General features: G+C 48.8%; 2 protein-coding genes across 3 annotated transcripts in view; one reads left to right on the top strand and one right to left on the bottom strand.

Moving 5' to 3' along the window:
- LOC310675527 (uncharacterized protein) overlaps window positions 1–15,525 on the bottom strand; it is a 36,157-nt gene extending 20,632 nt beyond the window's left edge. For both annotated transcript variants that reach the window (XM_083436305.1, XM_083436304.1), the window contains exons 1-5: window positions 15,447–15,525; window positions 12,075–12,582; window positions 11,797–11,878; window positions 10,760–10,842; window positions 8,566–8,692 (exon numbers count right to left, since the gene is read on the bottom strand). In XM_083436305.1, the coding sequence (XP_083292431.1) occupies window positions 8,566–8,692; window positions 10,760–10,842; window positions 11,797–11,878; window positions 12,075–12,491 (709 nt within the window). In that variant the 5' untranslated portion in view covers window positions 12,492–12,582; window positions 15,447–15,525. The remainder of the gene's footprint in view (window positions 1–8,565; window positions 8,693–10,759; window positions 10,843–11,796; window positions 11,879–12,074; window positions 12,583–15,446) is intronic.
- A 6,345-nt stretch (window positions 15,526–21,870) lies between these two features.
- On the top strand, window positions 21,871–22,852 carry LOC310675708 (olfactory receptor 51G2-like; the record flags this gene model as incomplete). The annotated part of the gene is made up of 1 exon (XM_083436744.1): window positions 21,871–22,852. One exon carries the CDS (start codon window positions 21,871–21,873, stop codon window positions 22,849–22,851), a length of 981 nt encoding a protein of 326 aa, XP_083292870.1. The 3' UTR covers window position 22,852.
- Window positions 22,853–24,538: the final 1,686 nt, after the last annotated feature.

Here is a 24,538-nt window from a genome sequence, read left to right as displayed (position 1 = left end):
AAAGTTGACTGGACACCCAGAAAGTGATGTAAAATAGTACTATTAAGTGAAAAAGGCTACAGTTATGAAGAAATTAGAAGATGGAGGATTCTTTTTCTTTTTCCAATTTTATCCATTTTTTTTTTAAAAAGTACTGTATTTTTTGCTCCATAGGGCACAGCTAGTTTTTAGGGGGGGAAATCAAGGAAAAAAACTTATTTCTCCCACCAGCCCCAAAGAGCAAAGAAGCCAAGAAAACGAGCGGGATCCATCCCGCTGGCTGTCTTGGCTTCCTCGTTAGCTGCGCCAACCTCTCCAGTCGGGAGAGGCTGCGTACAGCTTTGGCAGAAGCCAAGACAGCTAGCGCGATGGATCCCGCTCGCTTTCTTGGCTTCATTTTTAGCCGCAGGGCTGGGGCGGGGTCCCCCGACCCCAGCCCCCAGAACAGGTCCAGGAGCAGCGGCAAGATTGAGCGCAACCTCGCCGCCACTCCCGGAGCTTGCGGGGCTGGGGACGGGCTTCCCCTGACCCCAAGAACAGGCAGCTATCCGCAAGCCTTCCAAGCACAGCGGGAACTCCTGCCGCACTCGGAAGGCTTGCGGATAGCTGCCTGAAGCCCCCAGAGTGCAGCCTTTGATGGCTCCGCAGAGAAGTGGGGTGAAGGCACCCCGCTGCCCTGCGGAGGCTTTGCGCAGCTATCCCAAAACTAGAACAGGGAGATGGAGTGCTGCGCAGCGCTCCGTCTCCCTGTTCTGGCTTTGGGCTTAGTCGCGCAGCCTGCATTCGCTCTACAGGATGCACACACATTTCCTCTCAATTTTTGGAGGGGGGAAAGTGCATCCTATAGAGTGAAAAATACGGTATATAGCATTTTATTAGAGTGGGAAACCAAAGATGAAGAGGTTAAATCAGTCATGTTTAAATGGGCTCAGTATGTGGGACACAACATTTAGGTTGCAAGTTGGGGAAAACTGTGGAAAGTTGACATAAAATTTACAGATTGTATATTATTAAGAGAAATTTACATGAAAATGATGTATAGATGGTATATCACACCAGTGAAAATGGCAAAGATGTTTAAGAAAGAAAATAAGAGATGCTGGAGATGTAAAGAAAAGGAAGGAACATTTTATCATATGTGGTGGGAATGCAAATGCATTAAAAATATTGAGAAATGATATATAATGAACTGAAAAAAATGTTTAAAATGAGCTTTGCTAAACATCCTGAAGCCTTTCAGTTCTCAAATCTCAAATCAAGAGCTGCCAAAAGAAAAATGGACATTATTTATGTATGCTACAACAGCGGCAAGAATCTTGACTGCACAAAATTGGAAGATGGAAGAAATACCATCAAAAGAACAATGGTAAGAAAAACTGATGAATTATGCAGAATTGGCTAAGCTAACAGAGAAACTATGAGAGAAGGACAAAAAGGATTTTGAAAGAGTTTGGGAACCATTTACAGGTTATTTGCAGAAGCAACCAAATGGATTGGACTCACTGGCAGGGTCTGAATAAACATTCACAGCTTTATTATAGTAATAGAAATTTTAACAAAATAAGGGAATTTATTTTTATATAAAGCAGGACACAATAAATAAAACTAAATAACTCAGTAGAGGGGGAGTTTGTTGGAAAACTAGCCCCATCTGGAGAGGCTGTCCCCTCTCCCTGCTCCCGGAGCTGGTTTACCGGTGATCTGCCTCTGGCTGCGTTCCCAGACCAGGGAGATCTTGATATAGGCGACATTTCCCAGCGTGGAAAATGTCTCCCTCTTCGCAGGGGAAAGAAGAGTAGTCAGAAATCTATTTACATATTGTTTATTTCTGGCATTACAGCTCTACAGAAAACGTGTCCGATCACTTCAGTTTCCATCCAGCAAGTGACAAAGACTTCCTTTACAAACGCAACAGGAAGGTCTCAAATTACACACTGGACACAGACTTCCAAAGCCTGTGAACTTCCGGGAATTTACTTTCCCACAGCTAGCCATATCACATGATGTCAACAAGCTGGCTGTCTGCAGCTGCGATGTTCTCATATTGTAACAGAGTTGAGGGAAGTCCGGAGGACGGGAGGGAGAACAATTGTATATAACATGATGATTGAGATATTTTTATTTGTTATAAAATTCAATAAATATTCATTTTTAAAAAAGAAAAAAGAAGAAGAAAGATTGAGGAAAACTTAATCAAAGCTGGCCTTTCTATATTTGTGAAGAGGTATAAGGAGACTCGGGACCCGGGTGGCGCTGTGGGTAAAAGCCTCAATGCCTAGGACTTGCCGATCAAAAGGTCAGCGGTTCGAATCCTCGTGGCGGGGTGCGCTCCCGTCGCTCGGTCCCAGCGCCTGCCAACCTAGCAGTTCGAAAGCACCCCCGGGTGCAAGTAGATAAATAGGGACCGCTTACTAGCGGGAAGGTAAACGGCGTTCCATGTGCTGTGCTGGCTCGCCAGATGCAGCTTGTCATGCTGGCCACGTGACCCGGAAGTGTCTGCGGACAGCGCTGGCTCCCGGCCTCTAGAGTGAGATGAGCGCACAACCCTAGAGTCTGTCAAGACTGGCCCGTACAGGCAGGGGTACCTTTACCTTTTATAAGGAGACTCAGTCAGACTGGTAAAGGCAGGAAAAGGTGCACAACAGCAAGTGACGATCAAAGAATGGAGAGACTATGCCTACGTGACAGAAGAAAATCATCTGGGTGTTTACAAGATGACATGGGAGAATGGAAGGTGAAGTTGAGTGCAAGGACTGGTATAATGCTAGAATTCCAAGGGAAAAGCCATTATCTCTCAAGCAAAGGTGGAAAAGATTAAACTGGCTAAAACCCATGGTAACTGGACAGCCGAACAATGGGATAGTGTTATTTGGAGTGATGAGACCCCAATCTCCTTGCTTGGTAGTGATGGCATGAAATACACGAGGAGGAGAATGGGAGATTTACATGCTTTTCAACATTTACATGCAACCACTGGGAGAGATCATCAGGAGGTTTGGGCTGGGTGTCCATCAATATGCGGATGATACCCAGCTCTACCTCTCTTTTAAATCAGAACCAGTGAAGGCGGTGAAGGTCCTGTGTGAGTGTCTGGAGGCGGTTGGAGGATGGATGGTGGCTAACAGATTGGGGTTGAATCCTGACAAGACAGAAGTACTGTTTTGGGGGGACAGGAGGAAGGCAGGTGTGGAGGATTCCCTGGTCCTGAATGGGGTAACTGTGCCCCTGAAGGACCAGGTGCGCAGCCTAGGAGTCATTTTGGACTCACAGCTGTCCATGGAGGCACAGGTCAAATCTGTATCCAGGGCAGCTGTTTACCAGCTCCATCTGGTACGTAGGCTGAGACCCTATCTGCCTGCAGACTGTCTCGCCAGAGTGGTGCATGCTCTGGTTATCTCCCGCTTGGACTACTGCAATGCGCTCTACGTGGGGCTACCTTTGAAGGTGACCCGGAAACTACAACTAATCCAGAATGCGGCAGCTAGACTGGTGACTTGGAGCGGCCGCCGAGACCATATAACACTGGTCTTGAAAGACCTACATTGGCTCCCAGTATGTTTCCGAGCACAATTCAAAGTGTTGGTGCTGACCTTTAAAGCCCTAAACGGCCTCGATCCAGTATATCTGAAGGAGCGTCTCCACCTCCATCGTTCTGCCTGGACACTGAGGTCCAGCTCCGAGGGCCTTCTGGCGGTTCCCTCACTGCGAGAGGCCAAGTTACAGGGAACCAGGCAGAGGGCCTTCTCGGTAGTGGCGCCCACCATGTGGAACACCCTTCCAGCAGATGTCAAAGCGATAAACAACTACCTGACATTCAGAAGACATCTGAAGGCAGCCCTGTTCAGGGAAGTTTTTAATATGTGACATTTTAGTGTATTTTTCATCTTTGTTGGAAGCCGCCCAGAGTGGCTGGGGAAACCCAGCCAGATGGGCGGGGTACGAATAACAAATTATTATTATTATTATTATTATTATTACATCCTACTTGCATTACACCGACCGTGAAACATCCAGATAGTGTGATGATCTGGAGTTGTATGACAGCAAAAGGTGGGGGCAGAATTTGTGTCATTAATGGGAACGTCAATGCCCCCAAATACATAAATCAAATACTTGAGCCTGAACTGAAGTGTTCTGAATGTGAAATCATATTCCACTGCTGGAATGGCCTGGGAATAGCCCAAGCGAAAATCTTGGGAGCCGACTAAAGAAACTTGTTCGTCAGAAGCAACCCAGCAATAAAGCCCAATTAATAGAGGCAATAATTCAGTCTTGGTTTCACATTATTGCAGCTGCAGAACTAAAAAACTTCCTTCACTCCATGGGAAGGCGTTGTAAGGCCGGAATTAAAGCTAAAGGTTACCGAAGTCAGTATTAATTGACATGGTGTATATCTCCTTTTTTCTAAGCGTTTCACATTTCTTTTTTATGTCTACTGTTCTAATAAATACTCCTTCATAAAAGTTATTGCATTGCAATCTTCATTAAATTATCTTTGCTATGGTAAGGTAAAGGTAAAGGGACCCCTGACTGATCCAGTCGTGACCAACTCTGGGGTTGTGGCGCTCATCTCACTTTATTGGCCGAGAGAGCCAGTGTTTGTCCACAGACAGCTTCCGGGTCATGTGGCCAGCATGACTAAGCCGCTTCTGGTGAACCAGAGCAGCGCATGGAAACGCAGTTTACCTTCCCGCCGGAGCGGTACCTATTTATCTATTTGCACTTTGACATGCTTTCGAACTGCTAGGTGGGCAGGAGCAGGGACCGAGCAACGGGAGCTCACCCCGTCGTGGGGATTCGAACCGCCGACCTTCTGATTGGCAAGCCCTAGGCTCTGTGGTTTAACCCACAGTGCCACCCGCGTCCCTTTCTTATGGTATCACTTCCCAAAAAAGTGGTGTTATGAGCCATCAAACACACTTTTAAAAAAGGCTTCCATGATTTTAGCCACTAGTATAAGTTGTTCATGGATCATCCCCTTCATGGATCACTGCCTTGCCGTGGCGAAGGGGCTTGAATAACTCAGAGAAGCTATGAGCTATGCCGTGCAGGGCCACCCAAGATGGATAGGTCATAGTGGAGAGTTTTGACCAAACGTGATCCACCTGGAGCAGGAACCGGCAAGCCACTCCAGTATCCCTGCCAAGAAAACTCCATGGACAAAGACAACAGGCATATAAAAGTTATGACGCTGGAAGATGAGCCCCTCAGGTCGGAAGGCGTCCAACATGCTACTGGGGAAGAGCGGAGGACAAGTACAAGTAGATCCAGAGCTGATGAAGCGGCTGGGCCAAAGCCGAAAGGACGCCCAGTTGCGGATATGCATGGAAGCAAAAGGAAAGTCCAATGCTGTAAAGAAAAATATTGCATAGGAACCTGGAATGTAAGAACCATGAACCTTGGCAAGTTGGATGTGGTAAAAAATGAGATGGCAAGAATAAATATTGACATCCTGGGCATCAGTGAACTAAAATGGACGGGAATGGGCGAATTCAGTTCAGATGACCATCACATCTACTACTGTGGGCAAGAATCCCATAAAAGAAATGGAGTGGCCCTCACAGTCAACAAAAGAGTGGCAAAGCTGTACTGGCATGCAATCTCAAAAATGATAGAATGATCTCGATACGAATCCAAGGCAGACCTTTTAACATCACAGTAATCCAAATTGATGCACCAACCACTGGTGCTGAAGAAACTGAAATTGACCAATTCCATGAAGACTTACAACACCTTATAGAAATGACACCACCAAAGAAGGATGTTCTTCTCATTACAGTGGTGCCTCGCAAGACGAAAAGAATCCGTTCCGTGAGTCTCTTCGTCTTGCGGTTTTTTTCGTCTTGCGAAGCAAGCCCATTAGCGGATTAGCGCTATTAGCGGTTTAAGGGCTATTAGCGGCTATTAAGGGATTAGCAGCTATTAAGGGATTAGCGGCTATTAAGGGATTAGCGGCTATTAAGGGATTAGTGGACCAGCTGATAAGCGGCTTAGATCAGCTGATAAGCGGCTTAGCAACAGCTGATAAGCGGCTTAGCTAACAGCTGTTAAGCGGCTTAGGGGCTGGGGGGAAAGGGGGAGAGGGAAAAAACCCCCGCAGAACTCTCAAGACATTTTCGTCTTGCGAAGCAAGCCCATAGCAAATTCGTTTTGCGAAGCACCTTCAAAACGGAAAACCCTTTCGTCTAGCGGGTTTTCCGTCTTGCGAGGCATTCGTCTTGCGGGGCACCACTGTATAGGAGATTGGAATGCTAAAGTAGGGAGTCAAGAGATAAAAGGAACAACTGGCAAGTTTGGCCTTGGAGTTCAAAACGAAGCAGGGCAAAGGCTAATAGAGTTCTGCCAAGAGAACAAGCTGGTCATCACAAACACTCTTTTCCAACAACACAAGAGACGACTCTACACATGGACATCACCAGATGGGCAGCATCGAAATCAGATTGATTATATTCTCTGCAGCCAAAGATGGAGAAGCTCTATACAGTCAGCAAAAACAAGACCTAGAGCTGACTGGCTCAGATCATCAGCTTCTTATAGCAAAATTCAAGCTTAAACTGAAGAAAGTAGGCAAAACCACTGGGCCGGTAAGATACAATCTAAGTCAAATCCCTTATGAATACACAGTGGAAGTGAGGAACAGGTTTAAGCATTTAGATTTGGTGGAGAGAGTGCCTGAAGAACTATGGATGGAGGCTCGTAACATTATACAGGAGGCAGCAACTAAAACCATCCCAATGAAAAGGAAATGCAAGAAAGCAAAGTGGCTGTCCAACGAGACCTTACAAATAGCGGGGGAGAGAAGGCAAGCAAAATGCGAGGGAGATAGAGAAAAATACAGGAAATTGAATGCAGATTTCCAAAAAATAGCAAGGAGAGACAAGAAGGCCTTCTTAAACGAGCAATGCAAAGAAATAGAGGAAAACAATAGAATGGGAAAAACCAGAGATCTGTTCAAGAAAATTGGAGATATGAAAGGAGCATTAATAATAATAATAATAATGATAATAATAATAATAATAATAATAATAATAATAATAATAATAATAATAATTTATTATTTGTACCCCACCCATCTGGCTGGGTTTCCCCAGCCACTCTGGGCGGCTTCCAACAAAGATGAAAAATACACTAAAATGTCACAGTGTTCTGTCTTGGGCCCGGTCTTATTCAACATCTTTATCAACGACTTGGATGATGGACTCAAGGGCATCCTGATCAAATTTGCAGATGACACTAAACTGGGAGGGGTGGCTAACACCCCAGAGGACAGGATCACACTTCAAAACGACCTTGACAGATTAGAGAACTGGGCCAAAACAAACAAGATGAACATACAGGGAGAAATGTAAAGTATTGCACTTGGGCAAAAAAAATGAGAGGCACAAATACAAGATGGGTGACACCTGGCTTGAGAGCAGTACATGTGAAAAGGATCTAGGAGTCTTGGTTGACCACAAACTTGACATGAGCCAACAGTGTGACGCGGCAGCTAAAAAAGCCAATGCAATTCTGGGCTGCATCAATAGGAGTATAGCATCTCGATCAAGGGAAGTAATAGTGCCACTGTATTCTGCTCTGGTCAGACCTCACCTGGAGTACTGTGCCAGTTCTGGGCACCACACTTCAAGAAGGTCACTGACAAACTGGAACGTGTCCAGAGGAGGGCAACCAAAATGGTCAAAGGCCTGGAAACGATGCCTTATGAGGAACGGCTAAGGGAGCTGGGCATGTTTAGCCTGGAGAAGAGGAGGTTAAGGGGTGAGATGATAGCCATGTTCAAATATAGAAAAGGATGTCACATAGAGGAGGGAGAAAGGTTGTTTTCTGCTGCTCCAGAGAAGCGGACACGGAGCAATGGATCCAAACTACAAGAAAGAAGATTCCACCTAAACATCAGGAAGAACTTCCTGACAGTAAGAGCTGTTTGACAGTGGAATTTGCTGCCAAGGAGTGTGGTGGAGTCTCCTTCTTTGGAGGTCTTTAAGCAGAGGCTTGACAACCATATGTCAGGAGTGCTCTGATGGTGTTTCCTGCTTGGCAGGGGGTTGGACTCGATGGCCCTTGTGGTCTCTTCCAACTCTATGATTCTATGTGTTGGAAGCCACCCAGAGGAGCTGGGGCAACCCAGCGAGATGGGCAGGGGATAAATAAAAATTATTACTATCACAGCTAGTACTACCTGAGATTCAATCAGCCTGGCTCTTCTCTGGGGCAGATGTTGTTTGGCCCACTCATGGCATCCCCTCCATCTCCAGTGACATTTGTCTCTTTGGTCAACCCAAGACTGACAGCAGCAAAAACAAAAACAGAAATCCTGACAGAAGCTACTTATCTTTCCTAACAATTCTGAAGCTGACATTTAAGATGCCTGGGCAGTTCAGATCAGCCCAACTGTGGTAGAAGGAGGCAGAACTGGAGGAAGATTGTTCACAGAAAAAGCTGTAATTTACTATTTCTTCTGGGGGTGTTAGGTTCCCAGGCATTGTAGGGGGCGCTGTTGAGCTCTGTGAAAATATATGAGGTTTGTCAAATAGAGGTATTTTTTGAATTTCCAGGCAGATAGGACGATCCCACAGGGAGCCTTACCAAGAGAGGCCACGATCCCCCAATTCTCCTCCATGACGTCCTTATGCAGAGCTCTCTGGTCATGATCCAACAACGCCCACTCCTCGTCCGTGAAACAAACAGCAACATCTTCAAAGCACACTGGACCCTAAAAGAAAAAGGGAAATGTCCTCCTCTGAGACAGCAGAAATATGATCTGCTACACAATGCTCTGTTGTTTCCTTCCTGTTAATGCAGCCGCTGGGAGAGATCATCAGGAGGTTTCGGCCGGGTGTTCATCAATATGCAGATGATACCCATTTCTACCTCTCTTTCAAATCAGAACCAGTAAAGGCGGTGAAGGTCCTGTGTGAGTGCCTGGAGGCGGTTGGTTGGTTGGTGGATGGATGGTGGTTAACAGATTGAGGTCGAATCCTGACAAGACAGAAGTACTGTTTTGGGGGGACGGGGGCGGGTGTGTGTGTGTAGGGGGGACTCCCTGGTCCTGAATGGGGTAATTGTGCCCCTAAAGGACCAGATGCACAGCCTGGGAGTCAATTTGGACTCACAGCTGTCTATGGAGGCGCAGGTCAATTCTGTATCCAGGGCATCTGTCTCCCAGCTCCATCTGGTGCACAGGCTGAGACCCTCCCTGCCCGCAGACTGTCTCGCCAGAGTGGTGCATGCTCTGGTTATCTCCTGCTCGGACTACTGCCATGCGCTCTACCTGGGACTACCTTTGAAGGTGACCCAGAAACTACAACTAATCCAGAATGCGGCAGCTAGACTGGTGACTGGGAGCAGTCATTTTTTGTAAATAGGTGGTACTCCACCTTGTGGTTTTCAAATCATTCTGCCTATGCAACATCCCAGTTTGCCTGATGGAAGGATCCACTTTCTCCTCTCCTCATGTGTTTTTCTGGGGAGGTTCCCTCCCAGTGCCCTGGAGCCAAATTCAAGCGGTTCATGGGGGAATGGAGAGGGGGAGGAATGGGGGGGCAGGCTTCATTTTGCAGCGGACGGGGCTAGCTAGGAGAATCCTGGACACTATTTGTAATCATCTGTCACTGCTTAGAAGCCTATTTTAGCATTCACTGATGAATATAGAAATAAAAGAAGCCTAGTCTGGATGGTCATCTGTCTTGGATGATCTAGCTGAAATTCCTGCAATGCAGGGGGTGGGACTTGATGACCTTTGGGGTCCCTTTCAACTCTAGAATTCTATGAAAACTGCAACTACAGATGAATCCTACTAGCGACATTCAGAAGGCTGGTGTAAAGCGTGGTACTTAAGAGTCTTTATTACACATATACAAGAAACAGCTACAGTTCAGAATTAGGCGTCCAAACCTGCTGAGTCAGATTCGGGGAGCGGCTTCCTACGATTCCCGTGCCAGACGTCTTTGATCCTTACGTTTCATTTCCCTTCTTGTCTGTGCTGATTTGAAAGCCCCCTCCCTTCCGGAGTCTCAGCTTCCTCCCTGAGCCTCTAGGTGGTTGAGGTGCTCTTTAGCATCCCTGAGCCCCGGCTCCCCCTGACTGGTCTCTGCCCCCTGTTCTGCCTCTTCTGTCCATTGCTCCTCTGAATCCTGACAGCTGGCACCACAGTTATCTGGGCAGGAAATCTCACAGTTCACAGCTGGAGTTAACTCTTTATCAGCAAGCAGACGTGGCTGAGCTTCAGGCCTAATGAGAACAGCAACTCATTCCCTGAGGGTATGTGAAGGCCCCTGGCTCCCCACAGCTTTCCAAGTCCCCTCCTCTCTGGGGTTTCTTGCAAGCGATGCACCAGTGCACCAGTGTGCAGCCTGCCTTTGCTCCTCCATAATAGACCTCTCTTGGCTCTGAGAGACAAGCAGGGAGGGTGGATTCTGGCAGAAGGAGAGGGATCCCCCAGTGGCTCCTCCTTCTCCTGACTCACCTCTGCCTCTCGACCTCCCTCCTCCCACTCGCCTCCTCCCTCTTCTGCCTCTGATTCTGCACTGCATTCTGCCACAGAGTCTCCTAGCTCACTAAGCCCTGTTACCCCTTCAGCTTCTGACACCTCCTCTTCCCAGGCTTCTCCCTCTTCTCCCTCTGACCGCCCATCCTTCTTCTACCTCCACTCCTTGGGCTCTGAGCCATCTTCTGTTCCTGGTTCCCTGGCTGCTTCCTCCCACCATTCCTCTGTGCCCAACCAGTCCATGACATTGCTCCATCCCTCGGCCTCTGTCCCCACAAGGCAGCTTCCCCTGACCTGATCTGGTTCCACAGCCACTGCTTCCCTTCTGCCCCCATGAAAAAGTGCATCAGGAGGTCTTGCTAGCATCATTCTTTCACCTGCAAAAGAAAAAAGGTAAGCAGGATGTCATATGGAGGAGGGAGAAAGGTTGTTTTCTGCTTTTCCAGAGAAGCGGACACGGAGCAATGGATCCAAACTACAAGAAAGAAGATTCCACCTAAACATTAGGAAGAACTTCCTGACAGTAAGAGCTGTTTGACAGTGGAATTTGCTGCCAAGGAGTGTGGTGGAGTCTCCTTCTTTGGAGGCTTGACAACCATATGTCAGGAGTGCTCTGATGGTGTTTCCTGCTTGGCAGGGGGTTGGACTCGATGGCCCTTGTGGTCTCTTCCAACTCTATGATTCTATGATTCTAGGACGCCAGGAGTGCCTGCTTTTCTCACAGGTGAATCAGGGCATTTGTAGCTACAGATGGGCCTTTCAGAAAGCCTTACCTGCTGAGTGCTTTTGGACATTTGTGCCCATTTGATGTTAGTTGTGCAAAACTACTTCTCCCTTCCTGTCAGAAATGAGTTGTGAGCACTCAGCCCAGATAAGAGTCCGGGAACCCAGCCATATTTACAAAGGGTTTATTTCTTCTTGACATTATTTACAGCCGTTCAAAAGTGCGACTCGATCATGGTGGGTAGTTGTCCTGACTAACTTCCTTCCGTTTTGGGGGCCAGCACAGCCAACGTCGAAGCCCAACCCCCCTCCTTCCTCTATGACGAGAGGTGCTTGCCCTCGGAAGTTCATGCTCCCTCTCAGATTCACCCCCCTCTGACCCCTCCTCGTCTTCTCCCTCTTCTGAAGACGAACAGCTGCTGATCAAAGGAGGTCTCTTCCCAGGCCCTCCTCCCTTTCTGTCTCCAGTTCCCTGACACTTCCTTTGGACCCTTGGACACTTACTGTCCCCCCCCCCAAAAAAAAACACCAAGATGAAAACAACCCACAAATTAGTTGGGAAAGCAACAGAATGAGACCAAATGGAGAAAAACCACCTTCCTCCTTACCCAGTGGCCTCTCTCTGGTGTCCAACGGAGGCCTCTCTGCCTCACAGGAATCCAGGTCCATTTCTGCAAAGAGATCCTTTCCCTGAAAAAGAAACAAGGATTCAAACCAGAGAATGGGGAGAAATACTAGAAAGAGAATGACAAAGACTTGAAGGCCGTGAGATCTCATTCCATGGATGCCTTCCCAGAAAAAGGATGAGCCATCAGTAGAGCATTATGGGATGTTCTCTGTCCTGTTTGGAGCCCCTTGGGAGTATCCAGAGGAAAGTCTCTCTCACCTGCTTTCTCTCTGCCTGCTCTCTCTCCTCTGCCTGACTCAGGAGGAAACCTTCGGCCAGGGCCACCGCCTGGGAACTGGTCTCTGCTCCACACTCCCTCACCCAGCTCTCCATCTCCAGTGGAAGGACAGCCAGGAACTGCTCCAAGATCACCAGGTCCAGCATCTCAGCTTTCGTGTGCCTTTCTGGCTTCAGCCACTGATGGTCAAGGTGGTAGAGTCGGCTGCAAACATATCGGGGTCCTTTGGCCTCCTGGCAGCAGAACTGCCTCAACTGCTGGCTCTGCACCTCTGAGCGGAGGGTGTCCTCCTCACCCAGGATCTTCTGCCCAGAGTTTTCCCAGAATCCCTCACTGCTCCCAGTTTGGATGTCATGGCCACTTCCTGATTCAGGGCCAGCTGAATCTTGCTCATCCATCTGTGCTCTCAGGATACCTCTGGGAGATTGGAAGGAACCCTTTGGTCTTCTGCCAAGTTCTGTCCGTCTTAATGAGAAGCTCTAGCAATTCCTACAAAGCAAATGCATTGTTACGGAATTGTTTTTATTATTATTAGTTAATATTTTTATTTTTTTGTATAGTTGATATAGTTTTATATAGTTAGTATAGTCTCGTTCCTTAGGTGAGAGGTTCAGGGCTGTCTGGGACTGGGCCCCATCCAACAAAATGGCAGGGGCAAGTTCCCCAGGGTGGGGGTGGGGATGCATTGGGACACCCAATCACAGTGGTCATGGGTAGGAGGAAGAGTTACACCAAGACCAGACCACGTCATTGTTTGAGGACTATCCCTGCCTCCGGGTCAGGTCTTGACTGGATGGATGCTGGAATCAGCAAGGGAGACCCACGTGACCTTAAGGGTCTGCTACGCAATGCCAGGTCAATGGTTCATGAGACCACTGCCATCCACGACTTGGATGGAGGACTTGACCTGGCATGTTCACCTCTATGGATGTGGGTGATCTGACATGAAGTGAAACTAAAACAAAAGAAGTGTCATGGTCGGATCACTTCCTGGTGCAACTGGACTTCTCCACGACCTTTCCCCTCTGCAGGGAGGTGGGACTGATTCGGATGGCCCACCCCTGCCACTTAATGGATCCAAATGGTTTCCAGAAAGGAGAAGGGGATGTTTTATCCCATGTTGATGGCCTTTCAGCTGATTTCCATGTGGCCCCTGGAATGTGGAGTTAACCCGGGCACCGCATCCCAGACCATGAGCTATCTTTTTTAAAAGAAAGAGGAGGAAGAGGAGACAAATAAGTCTCTAGCCTTCTAGCAATGCAAAATAACATATATATGAAGCTACTGGGAGGGATCATCAGGAGGTTTGGGCTGGGTGTTCATCAGTATGCGGATGATACCCAGTTCTACCTCTCTATTAAATCAGAACATGTGAAGGCGGTGAAGGTCCTGTGTGAGTGCCTGGAGGTGGCTGGTTGATGGATGGATGGGGGCTAAAAGACTGAGGTTGAATCCTGACAAGACAGAAGTACTCTTTTGGGGGACAGAGGGCGGGCAGGTGTGGGGAACTCCCTGGTCTTGAATGGGGCAACTGTGCCCCTGAAGGACTAGGTGTGCAGCCTGGGAGTCATTTTGGATTCACAACTGTCCATGAATGTGCATGTCAATTCTGTGTCCAGGGCAGCTGTCTACCAGCTCCATCTGGTACGTAGGCTGAGACCCTACCTGCCTGCAGACTGTTTCGCCAGAGTGGTGCATGCTCTAGTTATCTTCCGCTCGGACTTCTGCCATGAGCTCTATGTGGGGCTACCTTTGAAGGTGACTCGGAAACTGCAACTACCGTAACCCAGAATGCAGCAGCTAGACTGGTTACTGGGAGCGGCCACCGTGACCACATAACACCAGTCCTGAAAGACCTACATTGGCCCCCAGTACATTTCTGAGCACAATTCAAAGTGTTAGTGATGACCTTGAAAGCCCTAAAGGGCCTCAGCTCAGTAGACCTGAAGTAGCCACCTCCATCATTCAGCCTGAGGTCCAGCTCCGAGGGCCTTCTGGCGGTTCCCTCCCTGTGAGAAGTAAGGTTACAGGGAACCAGGAAGAGGGCCTTCTCGTTACTGGTGCCCGCCCTGTGGAACAGCCTCCCATCAGATGTCACAGAAATAAAGAACTATCTGACTTTTACAAGACATCTGAAGGCAGCCCTGTTTAGGGAAGTTTTAAATGTTTGATGTTTCATTCTGTTTTTAGTATTCTATTGGGAGACACCCAGAGTAGGTGGAGTATAAATATCATCATTATCATCATTATTATTGGAACCAGGGCTGGACTGCACCACAGCCCAAACCATGAGGTATCTGGAGGAGGAGGAGGAGGAGGAGGAGAAGTTGAAGAAAGCAGCCTCTAGCCCTCCTAGAAGAAAGATTGCAATGCAAAATGTGGAGGCAACTGAAGGGATTTCTGCGAGATGAATCAGCCTGGTTTCTTCTGCCTTCCAGTCACTGAATGAAGTCAGAACTGACTGACAAGGGAGTCATTTGTATCTTGTGAATAATGGATGCCTGGCTCTAGTGGGGGTCCTCATCTGGGGGTCCTCAGGAGTTGCTTCCCCCACCCCCACTCCCTTGCTTCTATCTCCTTTTCTTGCCCTTGGACTCTCTCCCACTCTCAACACAGACTCCTGGGGCGGGGTCTCTTTTTCTTTGCTCCGAGGGCCAGGAATGTATCTGGAAAACCCCAGAGAGCCAAGTGGACGGGGCCAAAGACATTTCCCTTGAAATTTAGGCGGCCAATTTATTATGATTATTCTCTTAGATGGCTTAACACACACACAACCATTGACGCCAAGGTGCCTGGAGGCTCAGGGAGTAGCAGCGCCCAGTTCCGGCTGCTTTGCCAGCAACAATCGCTGGGAAACTGGTCCCCAATGCAGCAGCCAGACTCTGGGCTGGGATCCCTCTCTTTATTCCTGGCCTCTCTTTCCGAACTTTCCTTCCTTTCTCCCGATGGGTTTTTTTTCGGGGGGGGGGGGCTAGTCCACCTCCTCGTCCAGCTTTGGAAAACCATTTGCAGATGTTTCCTCTGTTGTGCAATGACGCTGAGCGATGTCACACAGAGTTAAAGTCCCAGGGACTCCTTTGTTTGAAGAAGGGAGATTTCGTGGGAGAGTCATTGTTTTTCTGAAAGGGGGGGGGGGCGGAAGGCCAAATGAGTTTGGGATCCTCTGATCTGCAGGAAGGAGAGCGTGGCAGACCTGGCCCCTCCCTGGCAGGACCCTCTCCTCCCTGACTTGGGGTCCCCCCCCCCTGCAGGAGCAGATCAGGCCCCCCAGGCCTCCTCCCCAGCTGCAGCCCTGGGACCTCCCCCCCGTCTCCCCACTGCACCCTCTGGGGGGGGGGGGAGAGGAGACTCACCAGATCCCGGGAGGGGAGAGCGAGGCAGCCCTTGCAGGGGAGACACCGAAGCAGGAAAGGACTGGGGAGGGAGGGGCCTTGGCTCTGGCCCCCCCCCCTTGCTTCCTCTCTAGGAAGGCAGCTCAGTTTCCTTTAACCCTTGCAAAGCCGGTTCCACTCAACTCAGCCATCTCTCGCTTGGCAGAACCTCCGATTTTTATTACTTTTTATAGCTTTCGGGCGGGGGGGGGGGTGGCAGCTGCCTTGGCCAGAAACCAGGAAGAGCTTTGATCTTCACTAAAGATAAAGCTTTTGCCAGTATGGAGATGATGAGCATATTGACTGGTTGATATCTGGAGGATGAAGCTGCCCTTGAAGGCACAGCTGGGTGCTTGCTAAGGTGGCACTCCCAGGCGGAGGTTTGACCACTGGAGCCCTGGGGGGGGGGGCCTGGCTGGCTTGGCCCATGGGCAGCTGCAGCTGGTCAGCCAGCATAGAAGCTGCTGCTGCTGCTGCCAAGTCTGTGAAGGATGCCATGAAAAGACCCACGCAAAGAAGTCGCTTCAGTTGGAGCTTTGCTTGCAAGGCTACTGCAAATAGCTGCTGTTGTGGATTGAATTCATGTATTTCCTTAATAAAAACATTTACATGCCACTAAAATATATTGTAGAAATATATCAAAGCAGCTTACAACGTTGAAAAGGTAAAAATACAAAACCCATAGAATTTTCCAGGCAGAGGGCTGCACTTTAATGCTTCATGTCTGAGGATGAAAACCCACTCTGTAGCACTCAGTCAGAGCAAACGTCAGTTGGCATTTGTTCTGGTTGAGCTTAAATACTGTGCTCTTGCAGGGAAACCTTCAGAGGGCAAATAGGGTGCCCAGAGCGTGCTTGGAAAGAGTGAAGTTAAGTGTGGAGGAGCCTAGTTTCATGTCCTTCTTGTCCCCCAAATTGCTCAGGCAAACCTGCTTTATCATATTGCAAGAACATGGAAACTCCAGCGGGTGGAGAATGCCGTGGCGAGGGTCCTGACGGGGTCCTTGCCACGGGATCACATTCATCCAGTTCTTTACCAACTCCCGGTGGAGTACAGGTTCAGGTTCAAGGTGCTGGTTTTGACCTTTAAAGCCCCATGCGGCCTGGGACCCACGTACCTACGGGACCGCCTCTCCTGGTATGCCTCACGGAGGACCTTAAGGTCCACAAATAACAACATTTTGGAGGTCCCAAGTTGCAAGATGGTTAGATCGGTCTCAACTAGGGCCAGGGCCTTGTCATCACTGGCCCCGACCTGGTGGAGCGCTATGTCACAAGAGACCAGGGCCCTGCGGGACTTGACATCTTTCCGCAAGGCCTGCAAGACAGAGCTGTTCCGCCTGGCCTTTGATTTATACTCAGTCTGACCCTTATGTTTCCCTCCCACAAGCAGGATCTGAGCCCGATCCCAGCAAATGAGATTCAGATGCATTGCTGCCTCCGACCGCGGATGCAGAGTGGAGCCGCCCTGGTTAGTCTCCTCCATGAATTCATCTAATTCTCTTTCAAAGCCATCTAGGTTGGCTTTGGGAGTGAGTTCCAAAGTTTGACTATGCACTGAATGAAGAAGGGCTGTTTTTTATCTGCCAGTGGTGGACCATGGCGTCTCTCATTTCAGCGGTGCCCTCTGTGATAGCAAAATCTGGCACTCCTGGCCTCTCGCCTTCCATTGGACTTCACAGTTGTGTCTCCTGCTGGGGCACTTCAGAACCTGCCTCCTTGGTGCAACTGAAGAAGTCAAGCTTCCATATAATAATAATAATAATAATAATAATAATAATTTGTTATTTGTACCCCGCCCATCTGGCTGGGCCTCCCCAGCCACTCTGGGCGGCTTCCATAGAACCAAAAATACACTAAAATATCACACGTTAAAAACTTCCCTGAACAGGGCTGCCTTCAGATGTCTTCGGAATGTCAGGTAGTTATTTATCGCTTTGACATCTGATGGGAGGGTGTTCCACAGGGCGGGCGCCACTACCGAGAAGGCCCTCTGCCTGGTTCCCTGGTTCCCTGCTTCTCGCAATGAGGGAACCACCAGAAGGCCCTCGGAGCTGGATCTCAGTGTCCGGGTAGAACGATGGGGGTGGAGGCGCTCCTTCAGGTATACCGGACAGAGGCCGTTTAGGGCTTTAAAGGTCAGCACCAACACTTTGAATTGTGCTCGGAAACGTACTGGGAGCCAATGTAGGTCTTTCAAGACCGGTGTTATGTGGTCTCGGCAGCCGCCCCCAGTCACCAGTCTAGCTGCCGCGTTCTGGATTAGTTGTAGTTTCCGAGTCATCTTCAAAGGTAGCCCCACGTAGAGCGCTTTGCAGTAGTCCAAGCGGGAGATAACCAGAGCATGCACCACTCTGGCGAGACAGTCTGCAGGCAGATAGGGTCTCAGCCTACGTACCAGATGGAGCTGGTAAACAGCTGCCCTGGACACAGATTTGACCTGCACCTCCATGGACAACTGTGAGTCCAAAATGACTCCCAGGCTGCACACCTGGTCCTTCAGGGGCACAGTTACCCCATTAGGGCCAGGGAATCCTCCACACCTGCCTGCCTCCTGTCCCCCCAAAACAGTACTTCTGTCTTGTCAGGATTCAACCTCAATCTGTTAGCTGCCATCCATCCTCCAACCAACTCCAGACACTCACACAGGACCTTCACCGCCTTCACTGGTTCTGATTTAAAAGAGAGGTAGAGGTAGATCTGCCTTGGTGCCCGTCCTGCATTTCCCAACATCCAGCTTTGAGGACTGTCCGTCAGTGTTATGCTGTGAGCCCCGCCATTCTATGCTCAGGTTCTACAACCCCATATATCCTAAAGATGCAACAGTCTCCATTTGCCTTCATTCCAAGGAAACCAAATCCTAGCTAAGCGCTTGGAGATTGTGGTGGGCTGCAATGGTATTTTCACACTGTTTTATGGAGATCTGTTCATCAGCTGGGCAAACCTTCACCATGCTGGTGCCCTCCAGATTTTTCAGATCACAACTCCCAGCAGATGCAACCAACACAGCTGCCCAGAACATCTGGAGGGTGCCAGTTTGGGGAAGGCTGATATATACATGACATGGAATCTAGGAACATGTCACAGTTCATGTGGCCTCGGTCCAGTATACCTGAAGGAGCGTCTCCACCCCCATTGTTCTGCCCGGACAGTGAGGTCCAGCGCCGAGGACCTTCTGGCGGTTCCCTCCCTGCGAGAAGCCAAGTTACAGGGAACCAGGCAGAGGGCCTTCTCGGTAGTGGCCTCTGCTCTGTGGAATGCCCTCCCATCAGATGTCAAAGAGAAAAACAACTACCAGACTTTTAGAAGACATCTGAAAGCAGCCCTGCTCAGGGAAGCTTTGAATGTTTAATAGACTATAATAATAATAATAATAATTATTATTATTATTATTATTATTTTTCAGGGTGCGGTGCATGTAAGGTGCATGTAAGGAGGGAGGCTGCACAGGTTACTGGCATTTTCTGGTGAATCACAAGAGTCACCTGGTGGACATATCAGAAACGGGCCTTTGAATGCAGCGAGGCAGCACCTGTCTGTGCCACCAAACCCCTGTTGCTGCAAGAAGAGAAGATGAAGAGCTGATATGATGGCCGTCTTCAAATATCTGAAGGGCTACCCCACCTCCAGTTCCCTGATGACTGCTGATATGGCGTTGGCTGGGGCTGTGTGCACATTGTGATAGGGCGGCAAGATCTCTGCAAGAGACAGTGGCAGGACTCCTGCCCCTTGAGCAACCTGAGCAGAAGTGGGGAATTCACCTGGTGGGGCTTGTGCGACATCTACTTTGACCCTCAGATTTCTACCTCCCATATTGCACAAAGTGCACCCTAGATTTTTTAGAAAACCCCCGGAGGGTTCCCTGGGAGAACAGGACTCTGGACTAGATGGGCCATTCGCCTGATCTTATGTTCTTATGAAGTTCTTCTGCTGCAGGAACATTGTGCCTTGTTGGTTTCCTCTGCTCTTTAATGTTCTGTTCTTATTTTGAAGTGTGTGTTTGTGCGTGAACATATTTATCTCCACATGTGCTTCTCATCTGGAGTGCGCAGTTTTCCAATGGGTTCCTTGGAAAATCAGCCCGTTAAGAGACTGTGCTATTTTGCAGCTCAGAGCCATTCCCTAGAGTTTCAGTGACCCTCCAGAGATCCTTCCTGTTGTAGATATACAACTGCCCTGAAGCATTTGCTCACCCCAGTCCACACAGAAGGGATCTGGAGCAGAAAGCAGGAGAACCTCACGGCCACCACAGCCATCCAATGTGCTCTGGTAAGTGCTGGGATTTTATCTCTCTCCACCATGGGAAGACTGCAGTCTTGTATGCATTTATTTATCTGGGAGCAGACCCCACCAAATACAGGGCAACTTCCCTGTAAATGCTACATACCTGAAGGAGTGTCTCCACCCCCATCGTTCTGCCCGGACACTGAAGTCCAGCGCCGAGGACCTTCTGGCGGTTCCCTCACTGTGAGAAGCCAAGTTACAGGGAACCAGGCAGAGGGCCTTCTCGTAGTGGCACCCACCCTGTGGAACGCCCTCCCACCGGATGTCAAAGAGAAAAACAACCACCAGACTTTTAGAAGACACCTGAAGGCAGCCCTGTTTAGGGAAGCTTTTAATGTTTAATAGACTATTGTATTTCAATGTTCTGTTGGAAGCCGCCCAGAGTGGCTGGGGAAACCCAGCCAGATAGGCGGGGTATAAATAATAAATTATTATTATTATTACATGCTGTCCCAATCTCGGAGTGGCAAGAGACTTCAGAGGCTCCAAGACCTTAGCCAGGTTCATTTTCCTTGGGATGAAGGTCAGCAGAGACTGGGGTATCTTTAGAAAAGAGGGTTTCATTTACTCTTATACACAACCTGACCAAAGGATGAAGGGGCTCACAGCCCTAACACCCCAAGCAGGTCTTGCTTCTCCAGCAGCCGCAGCTTCGGATCCAGCACAGAGGAAGCTGGTCTCTGTGTCTCCAGCTGCCAGCCACCGTTCAGCTCAACTCACCCACACTAAAATCTGGCTATTGTTCTCCTGCTGGGGGGGTGGGGTGGAGGGAAAGGCCCACCCGTTCCTTCTATAGCACAGAGCAACGTCTTCCGTTATGCTTATTGTGATGCTTAACCAGCCAGCCAAATGCATCACCTAGACAAAGCAGCTGGTTTTGCAAGCTTGCTCTCACACATTTTACCCCTACCCCAATACAGGATCCCAAGAACTGGAAGGGACTCAGGGTGTCATCAAGACTGACCCCCACAACTCAGAACATAAGCATGTGCAGGACTGCATTGCAAGTATTTGGGCAAAGAGCTTCAGTGTAAAGCCTCTGCTCTGTCCCTGAGCTTCAACCTTTCCCTCTGCTGGCCAAGCTCCTATCCCTGCCTAGCCATGAAGCTCACTGGGTGGCCCAGGCCCCCTCACCTGCTTCAGGGCTGCTGAGAGGTCATCAAGTGGGGTGGGATTGGGGGGTTGGAAGTGGCAGTTGCATGGGGCTCTTTTGCTTTCTGACAAATCATATTCTGCCAGTGCCAGGTAGAGCCATTGTTGCTACCAACCCTTCAGAGTTTGCTCACCTGGACAGGTGGCCCCCATCAGATGGGTTGGCAAGGTTTTTCTCTTTAGGCAAACCCTGCGTCTGGCCTGGTTTAATCCAGAACCCAGTCTAAGGCTCAGAACCTACTTCAAGTGCTTGGCTTTCACTCTGGAATATGTCTGGTGACAATGAAGAAGGGGTTATAATCATAAAGCCATAGAATGGTAGAGTGGAGAGGTACCCCAAGCGTCATCCAGGCCAACCCCCTGCACTGCAGGAATCACAGTTCAAGAATCCTTGACGGGTGGCTGAAGTGAAGGCAGAAGGCAGGAGTTGGTAATGCAGGTGAACTGTGCACAAGCAAGCTGCCAGCTAGCTCTGCCGAGGCTCTTTTTATTAGCACAATATGCAAAACCAGTCAGGTACATTTTGGGCTGTGACCTTTACACATCTTCCAATCCCGAGATCATGGGGTGGTACAAAGTTATTTTGGCACCTGTTTCCACCACATCACTTTCCCCCTCAACAGTGTATGAAGGAGGAGACAAAGGTCACAAACAGGGCACAGCAGACCACTAAGAGAGCAAAAGGTTAGATAGAGGGCATGATGTTCAGACAGCTGAGGTTTGTCTGTGGGTGGATGTGTGCTCCACACCCGAAGGTCACGAGGTCAGACAGCTGTGGCTTGTCTGCGGGTGGAAGTGTGGTCCACACCTGGCAGCCATTCCTTCAAGTGGCCACCCAACCTCTGCTTAAAAACCTCAAAGGAAGGAGATGTTAAGCATTAGTCATCGTCTGGAAAGCACATTGTCTGTTCTTCTGTGTATTCATTTGACCACAGGGTGATGTTGGCGTCCTAGCAGCTGGTTGGCCCATGATGCTCACCCTCAATGACAGCAAGTGCAGGCAGCCTACCTCCTTCCTTCTGGCAGGCATCTCTGGCCCTGGGGCTGGACCTCAGCCCTGGCTCTACGTCCCATTCTGCTTCATGTACCTTGTTGCACTTGTCGGCAACAGCCTGATCCTCGCCGTGATCAAGCTGCATCCAACACTTCATGAGCCCATGTACCTGTTCCTCTCCATGCTGTCCCTGGCAGACATCGGCCTGTCCATCTCCACCTTGCCAACGATGCTCCAGGTGTACGCCTTGGGCTCCAGGGAGGTGGCCGCTGACTCCTGCCTCACCCAGCTCTTCTTCATCCACACCTTCTCCATCCTGGAGTCCTCTGTCTTGCTGGCCATGGCCTTCGACCGCTATGTCGCGATACGGCACCCTCTGAGGTACGTCTCAATGTTGACCAGAGCATGGGTCGGTTGCATCAGTTTGGCCATCGTCATCCGGGGAGTTGGGCTGCACATCCCAGCTCCCATCCTCTTGAGGAGGTTGCCCTTCTGCAAAAGCCACCAGCTCTCTCACTCTTACTGCTTGCACCCGGACGTGATGAAGCTGGCTAGTGCTGACACCTCCCTCAACAGCAGCTACGGCCTCTTCGTCCTCCTCTCCACCCTGGGACTGGACTCCTTGCTCATCGTTGTCTCCTACACCTTGATCCTCAGAACCGTGCTGAGCATTGCCTCCTGGAAGGAGCGAGCCAAGGCCCTCAACACCTGCGTCTCCCACTTCTGTGCGGTCCTTCTCTTCTACACTCCCCTCATCAGCCTCTCCATGATCCACCGCTTCTGGAGGAAGGCTCCCCACCACACCCACATTTTCCTGTCCTACCTCCACTTCCTGGTCCCTCCGATGCTGAACCCCATTGTCTATGCCCTGAAAACCCAGCAGGTGCGTAAGGAGATAATCTGGGTGTTCCATCAAAGCACCCTGAGAAAGAGGGGGATGGAAAGGAGGCAGAGGTGACTCCCTTGCAGTGCGTCAGTTTGGATGTGAAGGAATGGGCTTCTGTGTAGCAAGTTTAAAACTGACTCAACCCCCCCCCTTTGTTCTTTCAAAAGAGAGCACTTTTAAATGCGTAAAACTTGAACTGTTGATCAAAGCCATAATAAGGACACAGCTGCATAAACAGTTCTGTCCTTTATCAGGACTGGCAAAGGATGGCCTTGGCTCCCCAGGGGAACAACAAGAACACATCAGAACTTTATCTTATGTGCTGACCACAAAATACGCACAAGACCAATGTCCGGGAAAAACGCCAAAAGCGTGTTCCCGAAGATTATGACGTCTTCCCAGGTAAGAGTAGGAAGAGGGAGATCCTTTTATGGTCAGAAGTACAGGAAGGAAGATCCTTTTATGGTTGAGGGTACCAGAGCAGGAGCCTATGTGATGTCAACCTGCGTATACAAGTTGACGTGGCTGGGGAAGGGGAAGAGGATGCCTGGAGGGTATATAAACTGCATGGAACTTGTCATTTCTTTTTCTTTCTTTTTTTAATAAGATTTTTATTGGGTATTTTATACTTATAACAAGAAAGACAATAAAAAATAAACAAAGGGAAAAAAACACATAAATTCAACAAACAATACATCCACAATAGAAACTGAAATAAAAACAATACAACAATACAACATTAAAAAAAGAAACAAAAGTAAAAACACACATCCAAATTTTATATTCACATCTTTCATTAGCTTATTTCCTCGACTTCCTCGCACCTCCCTTTTTTGTATTCTAGTTCAAGTTATCTAATTCAACAAATCCTTTCCCTCTTCTTCAGTTTAATCTTTAATTTATCATAATACAATTTAATTTTCAATTTCCCAATTTAATGCATTAACACTTAATGTTCATATCATTCTTAATAACCCTTCTGCTAAAACCGTGTAACTTCATTCCAATATACTTCTAACATTCATTAATTTTACAGTATTTTTGTAAATATACTTTAAATTTTTTCCAATCTTCTTCCATCGACTCTTCTCCCTGGTCTCGGATTCTGCCGGTCATTTCCGCCATTTCCATGTAGTCCATCAGTTTCATCTGCCATTCTTCCCGGGTGGGTAGTTCTTGCGTCTTCCAGTACTTTACGATAAGTATTCTTGCTGCTGTTGTGGCGTACATAAAAAAAAGTTCTATCTTTCTTTGACACCAATTGGCCGACCATGCCCAGGAGAAAGGCCTCTGGTTTCTTCGGAAAGGTATAAGTCGCTGACATTTTAAGCATGTTTAATGAATATTTTAAATTGTAAAATAGAAAACTTAATAAAAATTATACACACAAAAAAGAAAAGCAGCATTTCCCATCCCTGTCTCAAGCGTTTCGTTTGGTTGCCCGCCTCTATGGCTAACACTGTTGTCTCTCTTCTGCCTCCCCTAAATAAGTATCTTCTTTGTCCTGAACAAGATGAGCCTGCTTTTTTCCGTTGGAAACTGACATCCTGATTTGCCTCCTTTATGCTCCTTTGGCAACACTTGCTAAGAAGGCAGTGATGTTAGAAAGCCTCCCATCTCAGACAGTGGTGTGAACAGCTGGCTGGCTTTTCAGCAGCCCTGAATATGACTGGGCCAGATGGGCGCCCCACAAGCCCCCTTGGCTCTACTTCCATCAAGCACCAAGGTGTGACTGTGGCAGGTGTGGTGTCTGAGTGAT

This window comes from Podarcis tiliguerta (assembly GCF_965153285.1).
Source record: "Podarcis tiliguerta genome assembly, chromosome: 4".
Lineage (NCBI taxonomy): Eukaryota > Metazoa > Chordata > Lepidosauria > Squamata > Lacertidae > Podarcis > Podarcis tiliguerta.
Note: the sequence above shows the minus strand (reverse complement) of the source record. Positions and strands in the feature narration are given on the sequence as shown.